This window comes from Nomascus leucogenys, chromosome X (assembly GCF_006542625.1).
Source record: "Nomascus leucogenys isolate Asia chromosome X, Asia_NLE_v1, whole genome shotgun sequence".
Classification (NCBI taxonomy): Eukaryota; Metazoa; Chordata; class Mammalia; order Primates; family Hylobatidae; genus Nomascus; species Nomascus leucogenys.
The window spans coordinates 43,609,709-43,635,528 of record NC_044406.1 but is presented as its reverse complement, the minus strand read 5'-3'; the positions used below and the strand labels follow the sequence as shown (position 1 = coordinate 43,635,528).

Genomic DNA, 25,820 nt, shown 5'->3' with positions numbered 1-25,820 from the left:
TACCTGCTTTATATCCTAGCTGCACTGGCAGCTGATTAGATGGTGCCCACCCAGATTAAGGGTGGATCTGCCTTTCCCAGCCCACTGACTCAAATGTTAATCTCCTTTGACAACACCCTCACAGACACACACAGGATCAATACTTTGCATCCTTCAATCCAATCAAGTTGACACTCAGTATTAACTATCACATTATCTAACATCTAAATTTTCCCAATTAATTTAAATATTTACTTTTAATAATATAATTAGCTATGATCATGCCACTGCACCCCAGCCTGGGCGACAGAGTGAGACTCAGTCTCTAAAATGAATGAATGAATGAATGAATATATGCACCTACCACCCAAAAGAAAAGGTACGGACTTGATGATAACCTCCATCTATCCATGGAGTCCCCCAGTTCGTTGCCTTGTCCCCACCCTCAACTGAGGTAAATATCATCCTGAATCCCAAGTTCGTCATTTTTAAATTTCTTTTTAATGTAATTTTATTGCAACTACACAAATCCTAAATAGTTCATATCCTTTACATTAGTAGCTTTTTTTTTTTTTTAAAGAGACAGGGTTTTGCTCTGTCACCCAGGTTGGAGTGCAGTGGCACTATCACAGCTCACTGCAGTCTTGAACTCCTCAAGAGGCTCAAGGGATCCTCCCACCTCAGCCTCCCGAGTAGCTGGGATTACAGGCACACACCACTACACCTGACTAATTTTTAAACTTTTTGTAGGGACGGGGATCTCACTTTGTTGCCCACACTAGTCTTGAACCCCTGGCTTCAAGAGATCATCCCACCTTGGCCTCCCAAAGTGCTGGGATTACAGGCATGAGCCACTGTGCCCAGCCTATATTAGTAGCTTTTAAGTTTATAAAAGTGTGTTATGCTTTATATAATCTTTTGGGATTACAGTTCCTCACCCTTAATATTCATCCATATTGTTGGGTGTTGTTCTAGTTGATTCATTATGACTCCTGTTGATGAGCATCCATTTTTGTTTCCAGGTTTTGCTGTTGTGAACAGGATGCCATGCTGGTATGGCTTGGATATTTGTCCCCTCCAAAATTCATGTTGAAATTTATCCCCAATGTAGCAGTATTGAGAGGTGGGGCCTTCAAGAGGTGATTGAGTGTTGAGGTCTCTGCCCTGCCCTCATGAATGGATTACTCCATTAATGAGTTAATGGATTAATAGGTTATCATGGAACTAGTGACTTTATAAGAAGAGGAAGAGAGGCCAGGTGCAATGGCTCATGCCTGTAATCCCAGCACAAGGTCAGGAGTTCGAGACCAGCCTGACCAACATGGTGAAACCCCGTCTCTACTAAAAATACAAAAATTAGCTGGGCGTGGTGGTGCGCGCCTATAATCAGGAGGCTGAGGCAGGAGAATCGCTTGAACCCGGGAGGCAGAGGTTGCAGGCAGCCGAGATCGCACCACTGGACTCTAGCCTAGGCGACAGAGAAAGAATCCGTCTCAAAAAAAAAAAAAAAAAGAGGAAGAGAGACCTCAGCTAGCATGCTCATCCCCTTCACTGTGTGATACCCTGTGCGATACCCTGTGCTACCTTGGGACTCTGCAGAGAGTCCCTACCAGAAAGAAGGCCCTCACCAGTTACAGCCCTTCAACCTTGGACTTCTCAGCCTCCATAACTGTAAGAAATAAATTCCTTTTCTTTAGAAATTACCCAGTTTCAGGTATTCTGTTGTAAGCAACAGAAAGCAGACTAAGAAACATGCATATCCTAGGTTTCTGGTGCAAGTGTTTCTCTTGGCTATATTCATGAGAGTGGACTCACTGGATTGTAAGGTGTGTATATATTCACTGTAGGAGAAAACGCAAAAATATTTTCTAAAGTGGTTGCACTGATTTACATTCCTTCAACAGGGCAAAAAGATCCTGTTGGCTCACATACTCTCCAACTCTTGGTATTGTCAGACTTTAACGTTTTTGCAATTTGAATGGGTATAAAATGTCATTTTTATCATGTCTTGATTTGTATTTCCCTAATCACAAATGACTTTGAACATCTCTTTATATGTTTGCTGGCTCCATAGTTCCTTCTTCTCTGAAGTGATCTAACAGAACTTTTTTTTTTTTTGGTACTATTATGACATCCAAGAACACTAACAATGGTATTCTTGGCACTCTATTAGAAGTGTATGCATGCCAAATATGCTTCCACTGATTCCATTCTTCTTTCATTTATTCATTCAACAAACATTTGCCCAGACCAGGGATGCAGGGGCAGAATGACAAGCTGGGATAATCAAAGTTCAACTGCTATGGTTCAAATGTTTCTCTCCTCTGAAACTCATATTGAAATTGCCATTGTAACAGTATTAGGAGGTGGGGCCTTTAAAAAGTGAATAGGTCATGGAGGCTCCATTCTCATAAACTGATTAATGCTGTCACTGAGGGAATGGGTTAGTCACCTCAAGAGTGGGTTGTTATAAAGTGAGCCCAGTCCCTTGTGCTTTCTCTTTGTTCATACTCTTGCTTGCCCTCTTGTCCTCTGCTATGGAATAATGCAGCAATAAGGCCCTCACCAGATGCTGGCACCAAGTTGGACTTCCCAATCTCCAGAACTATGAGCCAAATAAGCTTATTTTCTTTATAAATTACCCAATCTGTGATATTCTGTTATAGTAGCAGAAAATGGACAAAGATACTCTCTAAGAAAATTAAAATGAAAATCAGACTATAAAAATCTGCCTTGCTATTCATCAGGATGGAAGAACAGGCACATAAAAAGCCAAATGCAGAATTCACAGGAAACATTATTTCTTCTAAGGGCATGCTGCAGTTGTAATGCCATAAAGAACCCCTACTTTAAGTGCCTATTGCTTTCTTAGTCAATGAGAAACTTTGTTCTCTACAGTCATAGACTATCAGAAACTTTGCTGTTTGAAATGATATCAGTAAGAGGGAAACATCTGATTCTCATGGGAGATTCTAAGTCACTTCCAGACAGAGAAGCAAGATTCAATTTTCAACCCAGGTGCAAAGCTTTAGGCAAGAGTTATCTGGGGACACAAAATTCTACATCTAAATTGTTTCCAAGGAAACAGCACTCCGGGTTCACTTCACAGTTCAGACCTGACAATGACCCTTTACATACAGCCCTGCTTTCCTTTGAGCCCACTAAAACACTGCTTCATTTAATTTCATCTGAACTCCACTACTCCTCAAAATCCTATAAGAACTCTATCTTTTCCTTTGCTTAGTGAGCTGCCCATGGTGCCCCTGGTGTGCAGTCTCCCTTATTGATTGCTGGATCTGTCAGACTAAAAATTAGTTTGAGACTAATTGGACTAGGACACCTTTAACCTTCGAGATTGTTAAACCGAGGGCCAGAGGGGATAAGACTGGATTGAGAGCCCCCAGCAAGTCCACACTTCAGCTTACACCAGGTCCTCTCAAAATATTTTTTTCACCTGAGGATTCAGAAAGGCTTTCAGGAGGGCACACAGGCTTCTAGCTCTGCCAGGAAGATTCTCTGGAGGAGGAGATATCTGAACTGGGTTTTGAATGATGAATAGGCATTCTTAGGTGAAGGACTGTACGACTTCTTCCCCTTCTGCTCCAGTGACATCTCCCAGAGGGCAGGAGCATCTCCAGAATTTACACATTGGAGGTGAGATGGGGCAGCAAACTGGTTGAAGGGTAGAAGCAGAGCCTTGTATTAAAGCTACATTTCCAAAGTAAGGGCATCATGACCACATATATTTTACTTCATAAGGAAATAAAAATAATAAAGTTTCCTAAAGATTTTTATTGACATATTGCATTGGACTAAGGACACATTAAAAATTATTAGTATTGGTACTACATAGTCCCTTTTTAGCTGGGGTAGATGGAGTGGGAGATAACAACGTAGATTGCTGGAGCATTCAAACCCCGCATCCAAGCCCCACAGGCACAGCAGGAGGGGAACCCAGCACTGAGTTCTCCCTTTTTTCCACCTCATGGCATATCCTAGGAGGGCTTGCATAACCCTGATTTCTCCTCCTCCTTCCCTTGTGGTATGTCCTAGGAGAAGCCTGTAACCAGCCTGACATCTCCCCCCTTCTCATCCTGTGGTATCCGCCAGGAGATGGCCGCGGCCGCCCCTGATTCTTTCCGAGAGGCCCTTCAGTTTCTCTGAGCGGTATCACATAGATCCATAGACTACAGATCCAAAGACCCCTCCTCCAGTTAGCCCGCCCAGAAAAACGTCCCCACCCGTGCTCCCCGCCACCAGCGGGACAGCTCCACCTGAGTTTAGAGCAGACAGCTCTAAACTCACAGCCTGCTCTGTGAGTTTAGAGGTGTCCTCATCCTCAATACGGATGGACACTCCTCCAACATGGTGTACCCCATGGGGAAGGGCGACGTGGGCGCGGCCATGTTCCCCACCTGACCACGCCGCCGAGGGGGCACCGAACGTCCTAAAGCACCCACTTCCGTAACTTCTCCATGTTGACTCCTGGCTAACAGCAGCCTCAAAGGTGGTTTTGCGCACGCGCGGACCCCCCCTTTCCCTCATTCATGTGAAGTCCCAAACCCCGAAAAAGGGCGGTGCTAGGGGTAGTGACCGGAAGCGGCTGCCGTTCTCGCCGGTTCTCAGCCGGGGTTTGATAGTTGTCAGGAGGATTCGACGTTCAGTGCCCAGGGATGTGGAGGTGATGGGGGGCCGGGGAGGGTGAGTGCTGGGCGATTCCGTGTGGCCAGTGATGGAATCGTTTATCTAACTTGAGTTGGATGATTCGCTCATCATTTTGCAGGCTTTTCTCTTTTCTAATATCACCGTTAAGGTCTTAAAGTTCATTCTAAGCCCCATTGGGTTTGGAACATTATGTTTTTTAAGAGTGTTAACTTGTATTCATTTGTCTTTTACGCAGGAGTTATTCAAAAGTGGGGTTTCAGTGTGCAAAAGTTTATCTCTGTAATGGATCTCTAACCTTAGTTTTCTGTGTTAGAAAAATATCTACGTGAAGCTCATTCCTTGAAATATAAGGAGACTTATGGCCTAGTACGTGGTGAATTTTTAGAAACGTTCTGTATACAACTTGAAAATAATATTTAATTATTTAGTCGTCAATTGTGTCATAGAAAATCTATCCTTTTTTGTCTGCTTCTTCTATTACTTTGAGGAGAGAGAAATTCTCCACTGTGATGGTGATTTGTCTGTGTCTCCTTACTGCTGTCTGTGATCCTCTGTGAGTTACTTTTTGTATAAAGTATGAGACTTAGGTCGAGGTGCATTAATTTGCTTATGGATGTCCAGACTGAAGCACCATTTGTTGAAAAGACTCTTTCCTCCATTGACCTGTCTTTCACCATTGTCAAAAATAAGTTGGCCATACTTGTGTGTGGACTCTTTCTGGGTTTGCTATTCAGTTCATTGTCTATGTGTCTATCCCTCTGCCAGTACTACCTTGCTGTCTTGAATTGGATAGAGTGATTCCTCTCACTTTATTCTTTTTCAAAATTGTTTTAATGCCTCTGGTTCCCTTGCCTTTCCTATATGTATTTTAGAAAATCTTGTCTCTATCTACAAAGCATCTTGCTTGGATTTTGATAGGAATTGCATAAAACCTGTATACCAACTCGGGAAGAAGTTAAGTCTTAACTGTGCCAAGTCTTCCAATCCATGTACATAGTATGTCTCTCTATTTATTTAGATCTTTTAAAATTTCTGTAAATGGTGTATTTTAACTTTCATCACCCAAGTTCTGTACATGTTTTATTCAATTTATACCCAAGTAATTTTTTTGGAATGGTCATAAATGGTGTTATCTTTTAAATTGCTGCTTACATATAGGAATACAATTGAGTTTTGTCTGTTGGTCTTGTATCCTGCAATCTTGCTGAGCTCAATTATTAGGTTTTACACCTTTTTTGGCAGATTCCTTGGGTTTTCTGCATGAGCAATCATGTCATATACAAACAGGGATAGTTTTATTTCTTTCTTTCCAATCTTTATACCTCTGCTTTTCTTCCCTTATTACACTGGCAAGAAGTTCCAGTACTATGCTGAATAAGAGAGTGGACATCTTTGCATTGTTTTCAGTCTTAGGGGGAAATATTCAACCTTTTACCATTAAGTATGATTTTAGCTGTAGGGCTTTCTTTTTTTGGACCCTCTTTTTTGAGTTGAGGAAGTTCCCCTCTATTTTTAATTTCAAAAGTAGTTTTTATCATGAATGGGTGTTGAATTTCATCAACACTCTGAATTTTTATGATCTTGTGATTTTGTTTCTTTTTTAGCTTGTCAGTATGGAGGGTTATGCTGATTGATTTTTGAATATTGAACTAATCTTACATTCCTGGAATAAACCCTACTTGGTTGTGATGTATAATTCTTTGGATATATTGAAGGAATTGATTAGCTAATGCTTTTTTGAGGATTTTTGCATCTAACTTCATGGGAAATAGTTGTCTATAGTTTTCTTTTTTTATACTATCTTTGTCTGGTTTTATTTTTTATTTTTGAGACAGGCTCTCACTCTCTTCCTCAGGCTGGAGTGCAGTGGTGTGATCACGGCTTACTGCAGCCTTGACCTCCCAGCCTCAAGTGATTCTTCCACCTCAGCCTCCTGAGTAGCTGGGACTGCAGGCACACGCCACCACACTCAACCAATTTTATTATTTTTTGTAAACGGGGTCTCACTATGTTGCCCAGGCTGGTCTCAATCTCCTGGGCTCAAACAGTCCTCCTGCCTCAGCCTCTCAAAGTGCTGGGATTACAGGTGTTAGCCACTGCTCTTGGCCTTATCTGGTTTTAGTATTAGGGTAATACTGGCCTCATTGAATGAGTTGGGGACTATTTCCTCCTGTTCTGTTTTCTGGAAGAGATTGTGTAGAATAAGTACTAATTTTTATTTAAATATTTAAATATTTGGTAGACTTCTCCAGTGAAGCCATCTGGGCCTGGAAACTTCCATTTGGAAGCTTTTTGATTATGGCTTCAATGTCTGTAATAGTTATGTAACTATTCAGATGATCTATTTAATATCATTTTAGACTATCTACAGGTTAAGCATCCCTAATTCAAAAATCTGAAATCCAAAATGCTTCAAAATCAAAAACTTTCTGAGTGCTGACATAATGCCACAAGCAAAATTTCACACCTGATTTTGTGACAGGTCACAGTCAAAATGCAGTGAAAACTTTGTTTCATGCACAAAATTATTAAACATGTTACATAAAATTACCTTCAGGCCATGTTATAAGGTAACATAGTGTACATGAAACATAAATGAATTCTGTGTGTATACTTGGGTCCCATTCTGCAAGATACTTCATTATGTATATGCATATATTCCAAAATAAAAAAAAAAAACTGAAATCTGAAACACTTCTGTTCCCAAGCATTTTGGATAAGAGACATTCAGCCCGCATTTAATAGTGGGTGAACTGTGGTACTTTGCGTTTTACAAGGAATTGGACTGTTTCATCCAAGTTGTTGAATTTATGCGCACAAAGTTGTTGTGATAGTCCCTTACTATCCTTTTAATGCAAGCTTGTCCAACCCGCTGTCTGTGGGCCACATGTGGCTCCGGACAGCTTGGAATGCAGCCCAACACAAATTCATAAACTTTCTTAAAATATTGTGAGTTTTTTTTGCAATTTTTTTTTAAAGCTCATCAGCTATCGTTAGTGTTAGTGTATTTTATGTGTGGTGAAAGACAATTTGTCTTCCAGTGGGGCCCAGGGAAGCCAAAAGATTAGATACCCCTGTTTTAATGGCTGCAGGATCTGCAGTTACATCTCTGTGTTTCATTTCTAATATTGGTAATTTGTGTCTTCGTGTCTTCTCTCTCTCTCTTTTTTTTTTTTTTGCAGAGACAAGTGAACATTTATTTTTGTGCCTTTCTTCCTATGTGTATTTCAAGTATTTTTCAAAACAAGGCCCCAGGAATCTCCAGATTCAATTATGTCCCTGGGCTTGGTCGACTGCTGCAGGATTCTTAGGAAGCCTTATACAAATGCTAGAGTTACTCATTAACCAACATTAAACCCTAGGATAGAAGATGCAGCAAAGCAGGACTCCTTCCTCCGTGGAATGTGCTGATTTCAGATGAGGCCGCAGCCAATGTAGAAAATGCTGGAATTTTTCCTTGGAACTGGACTGTGATGAGAGGTGCTTGCCATGAACATAAGCTACTGTCTTTTCTTTTCTTTCTTTCTTTTCTTTTTCTTTTTTTTTTTTTTTTTGAGATGGAGTTTTGCGGTTGTTGTCCAGGCTGGAGTGCAATGGCGCGATCTCGGCTCGGCGCGATCTCGGCTCACCGCAACCTCTGCCTCCCAGGCAGGTTCAAGTGATTCTCCTGCCTCAACCTCCTGAGTAGCTGGAATTACAGGCATGCGCCACGACACCTGGCTAATTTTTGTATTTTTAGTAGAGACGGGGTTTCTCCATGTTGGTCAGGCTGGTCTTGAACTCCCGACCTCAGGTGATCCGCCCACCTTGGCCTCCCAAAGTGCTGGGATTACAGGCGTGAGCCACCGTGCCCGGCGAGCTACTGTCTTTTCTTTGACCCTTCCTTTCCAGTTTTTGAAGATAAAGCAGGAAATAAACTTCTCTGAAAATACTTGATAAAAATTCCCCCGAAAAATAAAAACACATGCTTCCACTTCATTGATACAAATTTACTGCAGTTTGGCACCTGGGTCTAGTTCAGCTGGTGGATAAGAAGATTGATATGTTCACCCCGATAGCCAGGTGTGCCCATATCCTTGAGGAAGCCCACTCTATTTTTGGTAGCATGACGGGCCACTGACAGGTGGAAAGGGCTCAAGAACCATGAGATCTCCTGGAAATGCTTCCCTGGGAAGGCAATTTCATGAATGAGGTCTTCCAAGCAAATGACACCAAACTTCCCCAGGTGCTCCTCAATCACTGTGCTGTCTGTCAGAGGGATGGTCTTATTCTTGACCTTGGCTTGTCTACGTTTAAAAATGAGTTCCCGGACAGACTTCAGATTTGGAAATCCCCAGGTCACATAAGGTTCCACTATACGCAGCATTTTTAGGTTCTGGGAGGTAACTTTTACAAAGACACCACTAAAAATTTTCTTTAGGTGGTCTTGCAATGGTTCTCTGCACCAATAAACTCACGCCATCAATCCTTTCGATGTGTTCGACAAAGGCCAAGGAATGTTTATCTGGCAATTCCAAGGCATGAGGTTTCACTTCTAGTCGTCTGAGACGCACCTTGTCCCGTTTCTGCCGCCAGGAATCATGTAGGAATGATTCCAGTCACTTAAACCTGAGCCCTTTTCCTTTCCTCTGCTCCTTCTTTGCCAAAAGTGCCTGCTTTGCTTGGGTGGCTTTGAGGGCTTGATAAGCCTTCCTGTTTTTTCAGGAGATTTTCTGGAACCAAAGGGATTTTTCTTTGCTCTTGCTCTGCCATCTTTCTAGTTGTGTCTTTTTTATCTTTGTCAATCTCGCTGGAGGATTACAAGTTTTATTTTTCTTTTCAAAAGACCAGCTATTGGATTTATTTATTTTTTTCTATTGTTTTTCTCTTTTCAATTTCATTGATTTCTGCTCTTGTATTTATTACTTCCTTCCGCTTAGTTTGAGTTTTCTTTTTCTAGTTTCTTGAGGTGGGAGCTTAGATTATTGATTTAAGACCTTTCCTCTTTTCTCATATAAACATTTAGTGCTATAATGTTCCCTCTCAACAGTGCTTTATCTGTACCCCACAGATTTTGATATGTTACATTTTTCGTTTTCATTCATCACATTTTAATTTCCTTTGGGACTTCATCTTTGATCCATGGATCATATAGAAATATATTATTTAATTTTAAAGTATCTGGAGATTCTCCTGTTATCTTTCTGTTGTTGATTGATAGTTCTATGCTATTATAATCAGAGAACATACTTTGTACGACTTCAATTTGTGGAGGTGTTTTATGACCCCCGGTATGATCTATTTGGAGAATGTTCAACAGGTGCTTGAAAGGAATGTGCATTCCATTAGTGTTTGGCTGGAGAAGGCTGGGTATCTTCAAAAAGGTTTTCTGTTCAGTGAAGTCACCTTTTTCCTGGTCGTTTAACAGGAATGGCTTTTCTTGGAGCCATATTGTTTTGGCGGGGGGAGTCTGTTCCTGTTGATTGTTCTGAGTTGTAAGTTTCTCCAGTACCTTTTGATGACATATGAGAGGATAAAGGAAAACCCAGGGAACTCAACCACTGTGCTGTTCAATTCCTGAGGTCTGCAAGCTGTCCTCCTTACCTTTCTACCTTTCAGAGTCTTCCGATTTGTGTTTGTTGTTTTAATTTTTTTTCTGGTCTCTTCTACATGTACTTCTTCTTTCTTTTCTGTTTTTTTTTGTTTTGTTTTTTTGATAGAGTCTCACTCTGTCACCCAGGCTGGAGTGCAGTTTGTGTGATCTCAACTCAGTGCAACCTCTGCCTCCTGGGTTCAAGCGATTCTCCTGCCTCAGCCTCCCGAGTAGCTGGAATTACAGGTGTGTGCCACCATGCCTAGCTAATTTTTGTACTTTTAGTAGAGACGGGGCTTCACCATGTTGGCCAAGCTGGTCTTGAACTCCTGGCCTCAACTGATCTGCCAGCCTTGGCTTCCCAAAGTTCTGGGATTACAGGTGTGAGCCACCGCACCCAGTCTCTTTTCTTTTCTTATATTAACTTTGTTAATTTGCATTTTACTAGGGAAGCACTTGTTTTATGGCAGTATTAAAATGCATTGCTATACAGTTATGCATAATGTTCTGCAATAACTGCTTTAAACACCTTCCTATCTGGGAAAGATTTTCCTCTCATTTTGAATATATGTATATGCGTATGTGTGTGTGGTTTCTATGGTTTCAAGGCTCTTCCATGTTGTAGTAGGTATCCGTACTTCTTTTTTATTATCAAATAATACTCTATTGTGGCCGGGCGCGGTGGCTCACGCCTGTAATCCCAGCGCTTTGGGAGGCCGTGGCGGGCGGATCACGAGGTCAGGAGATCGAGACCATCCTGGCTAACACAGTGAAACCCCGTCTCTACTAAAAATACAAAAAATTAGCCGGGCGAGGTGGCAGGCGCCTGTAGTCCCAGCTACACGGGAGGCTGAGGCAGGAGAATGGCGTGAACCCCGGGGGCGGAGCCTGCAGTGAGCCGAGATCGCGCCACTGCACTCCAGCCTGGGTGAAAGAGCGAGACTCCGTCTCAAAAAAAAATAATAATAATACTTTATTGTATATATATGGCAAATTTTGTTTATCCATTCATCACTTGATGGACATTTGGATTATTTCCACTTTTTGGCTATTATGGATAATGCTGCTGTTACTATTTGTGTATAAGTTTTGGAATGGACATATGTTTTAATTTCTCTTGCATAGACATGGTCTCCTAATCAAATGGAAGATTTGGGTTTTGATTTGTATTTTCCTAATGACTGATGATGATAATTATCTTATGTTATTCCTATATCTACACACACACACACACACACACACACACACACACACACACACACACACATTCTTGACTCCTTTATCTGATTTGCTAGAGAGTTTTTTTTATGACATTGGTCATTTCCATTTGTTTATTTTTTTGAGACAGGGTCTCACTCTGTCATCCAGGCTGGAGTGCAGCGATGCAACTGTGGCTCACTGCAGCCTCGACTTCCCAGGCTCAAGCAATCCTTCCACCTCAGTCTTCCTGAATAGCTGGAACTACAGGTGCACACAACCATGCCTGGCTAATTTTTCTATTTTTTTGTAGAGATAAGGTTTCACCATGTTGCCCAGGTTGGGCTCAAACTCCTGGGCTCAAGCGATCCTCCCACCTTGGCCTCCCAAAGTGCTGAGATTATAGGCATGAGCTGCTGCGCCTGGCTACATTGGTCATTTCTTTTTTTTCTTTAAACCTCCTATATTTATTTGATTTAGCTAAGGTTTTATTTTTATTAATTACTTTCCGGTTTTGGTTTTTGTTTTGCTTAATTTTGTTTTCTCTAATTCTAATGTTTTAGGTTGAATATATAGCTCATTTTTGGGTTGTGTTTATTTTTAATTAAAACCAAAGCTATTTAAAGCAGTAAATTTCGGCCCAAATACAATGCTGTATTCCGTAACTTCTGGTAAAATTTGTATAGCTTCCGTATTGATTTCCCACTTTGATCCTGGGTTATTTAGGAAAAAGTTTTCTTCCCCTTTTAAAAAATAAGATTTATTTAGGTATATTCCAATACCATAAAATTCACCCACTTAAAGTATGTAGCTCAGTGGTTTTTAGTATATTAACAGAGTTGTGCAGCCATCACCACAATCTAATTTTAGAACCTTTTCAACACACCCAAAAGAAATCCTGTCCTCATTAGCAGACATTTACCATTCATGCCACCTCATACTCCCAGCTCTAGGCAACCACTATTCTATTTGTCTCTGTGGATTTGCCTATTCTGGATATTTCACATGAGTGGAATCACAAAACATGTGGTCTTTTGTGACCGGCTTCTTTCACTTAGGGTAGAGTTTTCAGGGGTCATCCATGTTGTAGTAAGTATTAGTACTTCTTTTGTGTTACCAAATGTTTTAATATTCCATTGTGTATATATGCCAAATTTTGTTTATCCATTCATCAATTGACATCAAACATTTGGATTGTTTCTACTTTTTGGCTGCTATGAATAATGCTGCTGTAAATATTTGTATACAAGTTTTGGAATGGACATGGGTTTTTAAAAATTTCTCTTGCATAGATACCTATGAGTGGAATTTCTGGGTTATATGGTGACTTTATGGTTGATATTTTGAGAAACTGCCAAACTGTTTTTCAGAATGAGTGCACCAGTTTACAATTCAACCAGCAATGTATGAGAGCCCCAATTTATTCACAGCTCACCAACACTTGTTATTTTCTTTTCTTCTTGTGTTAGCCATTTTAGTGGATGTGACATGGTCTCCTAATACATGAAAGATTTTGGTTTTGATTTGCATTTTCCTAATGACTGATGTTGTTGAACGTGTTATGTTACGATCTGAGAATGTAAACCTGTCAATTCCCAACATTAAAACATTTATCAGATTTTTTGGTGGCCAAGTTATTTGAAGGAATTTTGTAAAAGTTCCATTCCTGTAAGAGAAGAAAGTATATTTTCCCTCTTGTTTTGGTATAACATCCTTTTTATGTTTTTAAAATTTAACTTGTTCATGCCTTTTATTTTATTTTACTCTTTATTTATTTTACTTTCTCTTTTCCTCTTCATCCCATTCTTACTTCCGTTGTCTTAAGTTCCTCTTTTCTAAGTAGATTATTTTTCCTTTCTTAACAAGAATGACTAAATCTGCAGTGCCTCTAATAATTGATCAGAATAAAATTGTACCTCAACTTGGACATAGAGACACCCTCTCCTCCCTAGTTCCCTCAACGAGGAAACAGTTTTACCTCTGGATATTTTTGAGTTAATTAAAAAACTTTAGTCCCAGGCTATTAATATTTTTCTTATAGCATGTCTCTTCTGTTTCAAGAAATTTTACTTAACTTTTTTATTCTGAATTCAGGGTCATATTTTCAATATCTGTTAAACAGAACCACATTTATTTTGAACCTACCATGGAAAAAGTGTCATATGATATAACTTTGACAGCGTGAACTTTGGAACCTTGGTAGACTGGGTTTGACTTAACACCACTAAACCTCTAATTCTGTATGCATAAAATGAAATAATAATGATTATAACAACACACAGATGAAAGGATTGTTGTGTAAATTACCTGCTTCTGCATATTACATGCTTCCTTGTAACAATACTTGGTAACATGTATTAAGTGTTTACCTGGGGCCAGTTCAGCACTAAGTACCATTGAAACATAATCTCATCTAATTTTCATAACCACTTGAGATAAATATTTCAAATTCATTTTGAAAAATAAACCTGAAGCAGCTTTTTCATGTTCTCATAGCTGAAAGTTGGCAGAGCTAGAATTTAAACCTTTATTAATTTTAGTCCAAATCTCATATTCTATTTTATATTTATAATATAAAATATATTCTATTTTAATTGATAAGCAGAATATATGTTTCTTGGACTTTATCTGCTTCACAGTGTCCAGTGCAGTGAACTGTACTTTGGTTCCCCCAGGAGATGTCTGTGTAGTAAGTGCTATCTGCCTCTGATCATATGGACACTGTCTTTCCAGAGTTCTTGGAGTCTCTGCGGAGTCCCTGGGCCAGATCTCATAGTGAAGGCTGCAGGATCTTCCTTCTGACCCCAGCAGTCCCCATTGAGTCCACCGATCCCACTGGAATTATAGAGTTGTCAGCAACAAAGCCCCAGGGCTGAAGTCCAAGTCCGTCGGGAACATGCCAGCTAACGAGGACGCTCCCCAGCCAGGGGAACATGGCAGTGCCTGTGAGGTGAGGAGGAGGAAGAGGTGCCCAGGGGTTGGAATTCATCCAGAGCCCCGAAGGAAAGATACTATCTCATAGTTTTCATTTCTAGTACTTTTTTTTACCAGGCAGGAAAATTTCCCCCCACCCCCATTTTTATTGGTCATTTATTTCCCTTTTGTGAATTTCCTTCTCCTGTCCATTGCTGATTTATTTATCTTAGCTTATGGATTTTAAAAGAGGCTTTTGAAAATATTCAGGTTAATAGTCCTTTATCATTCTTGCATATTTTTATGAATATTTGTTGTCACTTCGTAATTTGCAATTAGCTCTTAGTTTCATTTACAAGTGATAAAGGTATCAAATAGTTCTCTAAGTCTTGTTTAAAAAAAAAAAAAAAGCTCTTCCATGCTGTTTTCTGACAGATTCCAGCTCCCCAGAAGCAAGCACCCTTACTCTTTTTAATAGTTTTAAAGAATGTTTTGGGTGTTATCTATTGGCTTTCCACTACGGAAGATAGAGATTGAGCTTTTCTTTACACCCCCACTCACACACACATTTCCTAACTCCACCTCCCTAAGATAGGTATATCATTGTTTTGGTGAGATTCATGGTCAGTGTTGATCATTGAATCCCATGGTATCTATGCTGTGATGACTATTTCTGCACAACTTTTTTCTTTTCCCTGGAATTAACAATTTTCTGTCTCAGTCATTTGTTTGCATTACTATATACACATCAATCATTCAACTCCAAACTCTTCCCTGGTGTTTATATCTCCTTTCTATATATTCAAACACATTAGGTATTAATCACAGTGATAATAATTAAAAGCAGTCATACAACATTTACTGCATGCCAAGCACTGTTACACGTACTCTACATGTGTTCACCCATCTTCACAACAACCTCATGAAGTAGGTGCCATTATTATCTTTAGAGACAGGGTCTCACTCTGTTGCCCAGGTTGAAGCACAGTGGCATGATCATAGCTCACTGCAACTTTGAACTCCTGGGCTCAAGTGATCCTCCTACCTCAGCCTCCCAAGTAGCTGCAACTACAGGTCCAAACTGCCATGTCCAGTAGGTGCCATTATTATCCCCATGTCATAGAGGGGAAAACTGGGGCATAGGGGAAAACCATTTGGCCCAGGTTTACACAGTAAATAGCCAGTAATAGGTGGGGCTGCTCTCACTTCTGAGCATCATTGTCTTCTCTTTGAAGAAATCTCTCCTGGAGCTTGACTTGCTAAAGTCTGGACTGGTGGCTTTCTCAGTTTGATACAGAGCTGTTACCTTGGTGTCTTCCCTTCACCATCTCCCAGGAAATCCCCTTGACTTCTCTCTTGGGTCAGATCTGTTTCCTGGAGCTTGTGTCTTCATCTTTCTTGGCTTACCCCTTCATTTTGTGGGGAGCACATCCTTCAGTATATCCTTGCAAATGGATGCATGACAGGTACATTTTATGAAAGTTTGCATGTCTGAAAATGTCATGCAGAAATATATTTACTGAACACATATAACTGTATAAATTTATGTGTAGATATATAAATATGAATGCCATGGAAATATACCTATTTGATCCTGACACTAAATTTGTGTTTTTAGCTGAGAATAGAATTCTAGATTAGAAATAATTTTTTTGTTTTGTTTTGAGACAGAGTCTTGCTCTGTCGCCCAGGCTGGAGTGTAGTAGCACAATCTCGGCTCACGGCAAGCTCTGCCTCCTGGGTTCACGCCATTCTGCTGCCTCAGCCTCCCGAGTAGCTGGGACTACAGGCACCCGCCACCACACCAGGCCAATTTTTTTGTATTTTTAGTAGAGACGGAGTTTCACCGTGTTAGCCAGGATGGTCTCGATCTCCTGACCTCGTGATCTGCCCGCCTTGGCCTCCCAAAGTGCTGGGATTACAGGCATGAGCCACGATGCCCGGCCTAGAAATCATTTTTATGCCCAATTTGAAAGCCTGTTTCCAAAGTCTTCCTAGGCCTTTTCTACTCACACGTACATTTTCTCTGCTTTTCTAAAATTCTTTTTATTTGGTTGTTGATGCTCCTTTGTAAAAGTTATTTGCTTTACTGATTTCCATTTCTGTCTCTTTTGTTCTCCCTTCTAGTAGTACCTTTTAAAAACTTTATCTTCCAAATCTTCTTTTGTGTCTCTCATTAATGCTGTTATATTTTTTCTTTTAAGTAGCTCTTTTTGTCTTCAGAATATTCCTGTGCTATTTTTGTTTTATGGATACAGCATCATATCATTCTAAAGATATTAGTAGTAGTTTTTTTAACAACTTAATTTTTTGAATAGTAATATAGAAAAAATGGCTCAAAAAATTAAAGACATATAAAAAGCTATACAGGTTGAGTATCCCTAATCCAAAAATCCAAAATCCAAAATGCTTCCAAATCCAAAACTTTTTGAGCACTGACATGACATTCAAAGGAAATGCTCATTTGTATTTTGGATTTTCAGATTAGGGATGCCCAACCTAAGTATAATGCAGATATTCTAAAATCTGAAAAAAAGTCCAAAATCCCAAATACTTCTAATCCCAAGCATTTCAGATAAGGGCTACTCAAGCTCCATGGTCTAAATTCACTTATCCATCTTTCTCCTGTCTGCTCAGCTCTCTCTAATACATATAACCAGGTTAGTTAGTTTTTCTCTGTATGATTAGGGTTTCTTTATGCAAATAACAGCAGCTGAGAACACATTCTTATTTTCTCCTTTTTATGTCACAGAAGGTAGCCAATTAAATAAATTTTTATCAATGTTTGTTAATTTAAAATATTTCAGTGAAATATACTATGAATTATAAGCAATGCTCCTAGGAACATTCTTCGTCTCCATGCACATGTGTACACCCTCTCTTAAATATATACAAGGGGGTGAAGTTAATCAGTCATAGTTACATCTTAAAAAGATTTTTATTGTGAAATATAACATACATACAGAAAAGCCTACAGAACAGACATGTATGGCTGAGTGAGTTATCCTTCCATAGGCCTAGAAAGAGTCCATAGTTAGCATTCCACAATCCCTCTACTCCCAGAGCTAACTGCTACTCTGACTTTTATGATAATCACTTCCTTTAAGAAGAAAATCACAGCTGGGTGTGGTGGCTCACACCTGTAATCCCAGCACTTCAGGAGGCTGAGGCTGGTGGGTCACCTGAGGTCAGTCAGGAGTTCGAGACTAGCCTGTCCAACGTGGTGAAACCCTGTCTCTACTAAAAATACAAAAATTCGCCAGGCATGGTGGCAGATGCCTGTAATCCCAGCTACTTGGGAGGCTGAGGCAGGAGAATCATTTGAACCCAGGAGGCGGAGGTTGCAGTGAGCTAAGATCGCGCCACTGCACTCCAGTCTGGGTGACAAGAGCGAGACTCCATCTCAAAAAAAAAAGAAGAAGAAGAAGAAAAGAAGAAGAAGAGGAAGAGGAAGAGGAAGAAGAAGAAGAAGAAGAAGAAGAAGATCGCAATCCACAGAGTAGGAGAAAATATAAACAACAGAGGACTTATACCCAGAATGTATCAAGAACAACAAAACGACAAGAAAAAGCAGAATACCCACTAGTCAGAGGTCTTCTTGAACATATATGTAACAGATGAAGATATTCAGATGGCTAATAGACACGTGAGACAGTGCTCAATCTCATTGTTCATCAGGGAAATGCAAATTTAAACCACAATGTAATACAACTACCCCTTACTACCACCACTAGAATGGCTATAATTTACAACACTGACAATGACAAGTACAATGACAAGTGTCAGGAGGAGAAGCACTGCTGATGAGAATGTAAATTGGCACAATCTCTGGGGACCTTTTAGCCTTATTAATCCATACATATGTAGACCATATGAGGAAACAGTTCTAGGAAAACACCCACCAGAAATCCTTGGCTGATGTACCAGGACACATGTGTAAATGCTCACTGTAGCATTACTTGTAACAGCCAGAAACTGGAAATAATGCAAATGACCATCAATAATAGAGTGGGGCCAGGTGTGACAGCTCATACTTATAATCCCAACACTTTGAGAGGCTGAGGCAGGAAGATCGTTAGAGGCCAGTAGTTCAAGACCAGCCTGGGCAACATAATGAGACCCATCTCTTAAAAAAAAAAAAAAAGAAGGAAAAATTTTAAAAATAGAATGGATAAATAAATTGAACATAATATTGAGTGAAAGAAGGTAGACACCAAAGAATTTGTTGTGTTTATTTCAATTTATATGAAGTTTTAAGACAGGAAAAGCAGAAGCATATAGTATAGAGGGGTATATTTGTAGGTGATAAAACTTGAAAGCAAAGTGAGGAAGTGCTCACCATCTGAGGCAGAATAGTGGCTTCCTTGACCAGGGGCGTTGCAGGGAGGGAGAGAAAGAGGCATGAGTAAGGCTTCCGGCCAGGGAGCTGGCCATGTTCTATTTCCAGATTGTGGTGGTAATTAGGTTGGTATTTGCTTCGAATGATTAGTTAAGGTGAATATTTGTTTCAGATGTTTTTCTGCATGAATATTATATTTAATAATAATAATCTTTTGAAAAGAAAAAAATGTACCCTCCAATTTTGACCCCAGTAGCCTATATATTCTTTCTCAAGGCAGCTACAGATACTCTGTCCATACAAACACGTGCACTCATTCACAGGCACACACACAAACACACACACACACACACCCCAACACCTCATATCCATTTTTAAACTGAAATATTAGCATACAAAATTTCCAGCACTTGCTTTTCTCCCTTAACAATAAAGCTTGGTGATTATTCAGTGTCACTACATGTAATGAGTTACCTCATTCCTTTACAAGGCTATGTCTTATTCTGTTATATGAATATATCAAAATATGCTAACAAGTTTTCTATTAATAGACATTTAAAGGGTTTCTAATCTTTTGCAATTGTACACAACACTGCAATGAATGTCCTTATACAAATCTTAGTTAACACAAGACAGAGTATGTTTAAAGAGAAATTTCTCCAAGTAGAATTCCCAGGACAGATGATATATACATTTTTACTCTTTTTGTTTTGTTTTGTTTACACATTTTTATTCTTAATGGATATGGAAAAATTGCCTGCCTTGTGGGTTATGTCAGTTGTATGAGTGTCTGTTTTCACCATACCCAAGCAACACAGTGTCTTGTCATATTCATTTTTTCTTTTTGGCCAGTCTGATAGGTTACAACACAGTATCTCGGTATAGATTTAATTTGCATTTCTCTTATGGCCGAGGTTGAATATATGTGACTGTGTTTAAAGAGCCATTTATATGATTTTTTTTCTAAGACATTTTAAAATTTCCTTTTCCCATTTTTCTATTAGGGTGTTGCTATTTATGGAAGGATGTTACATGTGTCCCAGTTATTTTTTCTAACTTCCCATTTGTCTTTTAAATGAAAATGTTAGTGTTTTCTCTGTGCATTGAGTTTATCAATCTTTTCTGTTCTCCAAGTTTTGTATCATAACTAGAAAAGCCTTCCTCATTGTTCCTCATTGCTCAGCTGTATTTGGGAAAAAAAGCTCTTACATTTTCTATTTAATACTTAATTGTTTTTATTTTTTACTTGTACTGCTGCGACTAGCTGGATTCTTTTTGCTATTGTTGTAAAGCCTTAGCCAGGGATCTGTCTTAATTTTTCTTCAAGATGCCTACACATTTGTCCCAATACCATTTATTAAATAATCTATATTTTCCCCACTAACATGCAATACTACATTAGCATATACAGGCATACCTTGGAGATATTGCAGGTTCGATTCCAGACCACTGCAATAAAGTGAGTATCTCAGTAAAGAGAGTCATACAAATTTTGTGGCTTCCCACATAAAAGTTACGTTTATAGTATGCTATAGTCTATTAAGTGTACAATAGCATTATGTCTAAAAACAGTGTATATACCTTAATTTAAAAATACTACTACAAAATGCTAACAATCACGTGAGCCTTTGGTGGGTCATAATCTTTTTGCTGATGAAAGGTCTTGCCTTGATGCTGATGGCGGTTGACCGATCAGGGTGGTGGTTGCTGAACATTGGGGTGGCTATAGCAATTTTTAAAAATAAGACAACAATGAAGTTTGCCACATCAATGAACACTTTCCTTCCTGAAAGATTTCTCTGTAGTATACAACACTGTTTGATAGCATTTTACCCACAATAGAAATCCTTTCAAAATTGGAGTCAATCGTCTCAAACCCTGCCGCTGCTTTCTTTCAGTTTATGTAATATTCTAAATCACTTGCTGTCGTTTCCACACTGTCCACCGCATCTTCACTAGGAGTAGATTCTGTCTCAAGAAATCATGTTCTTGGCTTATCCATAAGAAAAAACTCCTCATCCGTTAAAGTTTTATCATGAGATGGCAGCAATTCAGTCACATCTTCAGGCTTCATTTCTAGTTCTCTCGCTATTTCCACCATCTCTGTAGCTATTTCCTCTAGTGACGTCTTGAACCCCTGTAAGTCATCCATGAGGGTTGGAATCAAATCTTTCCAGACTTCTGTTATTGCTGATATTTTAACCTCCTCCCATGAATCATGAGTGTTCTTTATGGCTTCTAGAATGATGAACCGTTTACAGGAGGTTTTCAATTTACTTTGCCCAGATTCATCCAAGGAATCACCATCTGTGGCAGCTATAGTCTTACAAAACGTATTTCTTAAATAAGACTTGAAAGTTGAAATTACTCTTTGATCTATGGGCTCCAGAATCATGTTGTGTTAACAGGCATGAAAACAACATGAATCTCCTTGTACATCTTCATCAGAGCTCTTTGGTGACCAGGTGCATTGTCAGTGAGCAGTGATATTTTGTAAAAAATCTTTTTTTCTAGCAACAGGTGTCAACAGTGGTCTTAAAATAGTCAGTAAACTATGCTGTAAACAGATGTGCTGTCATCCAGGCTTCATTGTTCCATAATTTTTTTTTTTTTTGAGATGGAGTCTCGCTCTGTTGCCAGGCTGGAGTGCAGTGGTGCGATCTCGGCTCACTGCAACCTCGCCTCTGCCTCCTGGGTTCGAGTGATTCTCCTGCCTCAGCCTCCCGAGTAGCCGGGACTACAGGCATACACCACCATGCCCAGCTAATTTTTGTATTTTTAGTAGAGACAGGGTTTCACCATGTTGGCCAGGATGGTCTCGATCTCTTAACCTCGTGATCTGCCTGCCTTGGCCCCCCAAAATGCTGGGGTTACAGGCGTGAGCCACCGCGCCCTGCCGATTTGGCATAATTCTTAAGGATCTTAGGATTTACAGAGTGGTAAATGAGCATTGGCTTCACCTTTTTTGTTGTTGTTTGTTTGTTTGAGACAGGGTCTCACTCTGTCAGTCAGGCTGGAGTGCAGTGACATTATCATAGCTCACTGTAACCTTGAGCTCCTGGGCTCAAGCAATCCTGCCTCAGCCTCCTGAGTAGCTGGGACTACAGGCATGTGCCACCATGCCTGGCTAATTTTAAAATTTTTTTTTTGAGAGATGAGGTCTTGCTCTGTTGCCAGGACTGATCTCAAACTCCTGGCCTCAAGCAGTCCTCCCACCTCAGCCTCCCAAAGTGCTGGGATTACTGGTGTGAGTCACCATGGCTGGCCGGCTTCAACTTAAAGTAACCAGCTGCATTAGTCCCTAACAAGAGAGTCAGCCTGTCCTTTGAAGGTTTGAAGCCAGGCATTTACTTCTCTTCTTTAGCTATGAAAGTCCTAGCTGGCATGTTCTTCCAATATAAGGCTGTTTAATCTACATTGAAAATCTGTTGTTTAGTGTAGCCATCTTCATCAATGATTTTGGCTAGATCTTCTGGATAACTTGCTGCATACAGCTTCTATGTTAGCACTTGAGCACTTGCTACTTCATCTTGTACTTTTATGTTATGGAGATGGCTTCTTTCCTTAAGCCTCATGAACCAACCTCTGCTAGCTTCAAACTTTGCTTCAGCAGCTTCCTCACCTCTCTCAACCTTTGCAGAATTGAAGAGAGTTCAGTTCTTGTGCTTTTGAGTAGGCTTTGGTTTAATTAAGGGAATGCTGTGGCTGGTTTGGTCTTCTTTCCAGACCACTCAAACTTTCTCCATATCAGCAATAAGCCTGTTTCACTTTCTTATCTTTCTTGTGTTCACTGGAGTAGGACTTTTAATTTCCTTTAAGAATTTTTCCTTTGCATTCACAACTTTTCTGACTGGTGCAAGAAGCCTAGCTTTTCAGCCTAGCTTGGCTTTCAACAGGCCTTCCTCAATAAGTTCAATCATGTCTAGCTTTTGATTTAAAGGGAGAGACATGTGACTCTTCCTTTCACTTGAACACTTAGAGACCGCTGAAGGTTATTAATTGGCCTAATTTCAATATTGTTGTGTCTCAGGGAATAGGGAGGCCCGAGGAGAGGGAGAGACAAGGAACGGGCCAGTAGGTGGAGCAGTCAGATCACACACAGCATTTATCAATTCAGTTTACCATCTTCTATGGGCATGGTTCGTGGTGCCCTGAGACAATGACAATACTAACATAAAAGATCACTGATCACAGATTACCAGAACAGATATAATAATAGGCCGGGCGCGGTGGCTCACACCTGTAATCCCAGCACTTTGGGAGGCCAAGGTGGGCAGATCATGAGGTCAGGAGTTCAAGACCAGCCTGGCCAAGATGATGAAACCCTGTCTCTACTAAAAATACAAAAATATTAGCTGGGCATGCAAGATGGGCAGATCATGAGATCAGGAGTTCAAGACCAGCCTGGCCAAGATGGTGAAACCCCGTCTCTACTAAAAATACAAAAATATTAGCTGGGCATGGTGGCAGGTGCCTGTAGTCCCAGCTGCTCAGGAGGCTGAGGCAGAGAATTGCTTGAACCCGGGAGGCAGAGGTTGCAGTGAGCCGAGATCACGCCACTGCACTCCAGCATGGACGACAGAGTGAGACTCCGTCTCAAATTAAAAAAATAATAAAAAAAATTAAATTAAAATAGAAAATAACCAAATCTTCCACCTTAAGAAAAGAGAAGAAACAGATATAATAATAATGAAAATGTTTACAATATTGTGAGGATTACCAAAATCTGACACAGAGACATGAAGTGAGCACATGCTGTTGTACAAATGGTCCCAACAGACTTGCTCTATCAGGGTTGCCACAAACCTGCAGTTTACAAAAAAACACAGTATCTCTGAAGTGCAGTAAAGTGCAATGAAACCATGTATGTCTATACATACATTCCAAGATATAACTCTGAGTATATTGGGTATATTTCTGGACCTTATCCTGTTCCATTGAGCTAATAGTCATAATCTTTATTATTCTAATTCCTCTATATTTGTTATTTCTTCTAATAGATGGTAGGGCTGTCTCTGATTACCCTTTTTTTCAGGAATTTACTGTTTTCTTGGTTGTTTTCTTTTTTGTACACAATTTATAATTTGCTTACCAAATTTAAAAATAATTATATTGCCATTGTAAATAAACTTGCATTAAACCTATATCTAAGATAGGGCCATTTGCTTCTTTATGATAATTCAGATTTCCTACTAAAGAATTGAGTATGGGCTGGGTGTGGTGGCTTATGCCTGTAATCTCAGCACTTAGAGAAGCCGAGGCAGGTGGATCACTTGAGGTCAGGAGTTTGAGACCAGCCTGGCCAACACAGTGAAACTCTGTCTCTACTAAAAATACAAAAATTAGCCAGACGTGATGGTGCACGCCTGTAATCCCAGCTACCCAGGAGGCTGAGGCACAAGAATCACTTAGATCCAGGAGGTAGAGGTTGCAGTAAGCTGAGATCACGCCACTGCACTCCAGCCTGTATGACATAGTGAGACTCTGCCTCAAAAAAAAAAAAAAAAAAAAAAAGAATTGAGTATGTTTGCTTTTTTTCAGGTAATCTTTGCATTTCCCGTTAATGTGTTAACATTTCCTTCAAATATGTTTTGACATCAGTTTTTGTTTCTATTTTCTAAATGGAAAAAATGCAAATATATATGAATGTATATCATTATAAATTGAAACTAAAATTACAATTATTCCCACAGAAGAGATAGTTGAAAGAAAGTAAGTGAAAGGAAAAGCAAAGAATCCTATGATTCTCTTATTCTTTTTCAGAAGAATATAGATATTGATCGACTTTGGGAGAGAAACATGCATATAATTCTGGTCTTATGTTGGGATGAGTGATAAGACTAAACGTAGAATGAATAGTAATTTTCAAATGAGCATTAAGGGGGAAAACACCAAAAATTTTATGTGCCAAGGAAATTAAAGGAAACCAAAAGAAATATTTAAATAGCAGAAATCCATCCTACTGTTCCAATAATTACATATGGGTTAAAATCATTCATTAAAAGAAAAACATCGTCAGCAGATAGGAAAAAACAACTGAAAAATTCCCCAAGGTCCAGCATTATTTTATAAATGTGAGTTACATTTGAAATTAAAAGACCCAGCCAGGCGCGGTGGCTCATACCTGTAATCTCAGCACTTTGGGAGGCCGAGGCAGGTGGATCACCTGACGTCAGGATTTCTAGACCAGCCTGGCCAACATGGCGAAACCCCATCTCTACTAAAAATACAAAAATTAGATGGCGCTCACCTGTAATCCCAGCTACTCGGGAGGCTGAGGCAGGAGAATTGCTTGAACCTGGGAGGCAGAGGTTGGCAGAGGTTGCAGTGAGCCGAAATCATGCCACTGCACTCCAGCCTGCGTGACAGAGCGAGACTCTTTCTCGAAAAAAAAAAAAAAATTAAAAGACCCAGAAAACATGAAAATGAAGGGATAGAAAATGATAGACTTGGCCAAAAAACACCAATAGAAGCCTGTGGCTGCAATTTTAAAACCTGAGCAGAGGGAATATAAGGTGAAAAACGTCGCAAGGTATGAAAGTAGATGGTTCTTCAAACTGTGAAATACCAAGAATTATAACATTTATCAACACATATATAGCTAATGATATATCCTTAAACTATGTAAAATTAAAACTAGGTGAAATAGTTAATTGTACCACTAGCCACTTTAACCCAGCCTTTTTCAGAAACTAGATGATGAAGCAAAGAAAAAAAAATTTTAAAGCTTTGCTGTAATATGGATCATCACACAGAGCATGAAAGCATGAAATTAAAAAGTAAGCAGCTAGTGAAAAATAAATATTCTCTACACACATTACAATATTTTACATAAATATGTTTAAAGAGAAAGCATAAATCATCTTACAAAATACATACAAGTAAACATCAAGAGGCACATTTTAAGGTTTATGCAGTAAAGCTCAACTTACAGGTGGACGGAAAATTATAGATTTGAATGTCCATTTATTCCTTTCCTATACCCATGAACTTTCCTTCCTGTTAGAAATGATCTTTCCACTGAACCCTTTCCCCTCCCTTCCAGTTATCTCCTCTCTTTCCTATCACATCACTTTTCCCCTTCTATGCTGGGCCATTCTCACAAGCATGCAACATGCAGAAATATTTTCCATCTGAAAAAAATCTGCCCTTGAC

At 39.7% G+C, this 25,820-nt stretch overlaps 1 protein-coding gene and 2 pseudogenes across 2 annotated transcripts in view; 1 reads left to right on the top strand and 2 right to left on the bottom strand.

Moving 5' to 3' along the window:
* Window positions 1–3,726: 3,726 nt before the first annotated feature.
* Window positions 3,727–4,456, bottom strand: LOC100604013 (annotated as a pseudogene).
* A 154-nt stretch (window positions 4,457–4,610) lies between these two features.
* Window positions 4,611–25,820, top strand: part of ZNF81 (zinc finger protein 81) — a 97,876-nt gene continuing 76,666 nt past the window's right edge. Inside the window, exons 1-2 of one of the 2 annotated variants that reach the window (XM_030807341.1) lie at window positions 4,611–4,680; window positions 14,147–14,363. In XM_030807341.1, the coding sequence (XP_030663201.1) occupies window positions 14,310–14,363 (54 nt within the window). In that variant the 5' untranslated portion in view covers window positions 4,611–4,680; window positions 14,147–14,309. Of the gene's footprint in view, window positions 4,681–13,998; window positions 14,364–25,820 lie in introns of those variants that run through there. The other variant, XM_030807342.1, reaches the window with a different exon arrangement.
* Window positions 8,493–9,448, bottom strand: LOC100605682 (annotated as a pseudogene).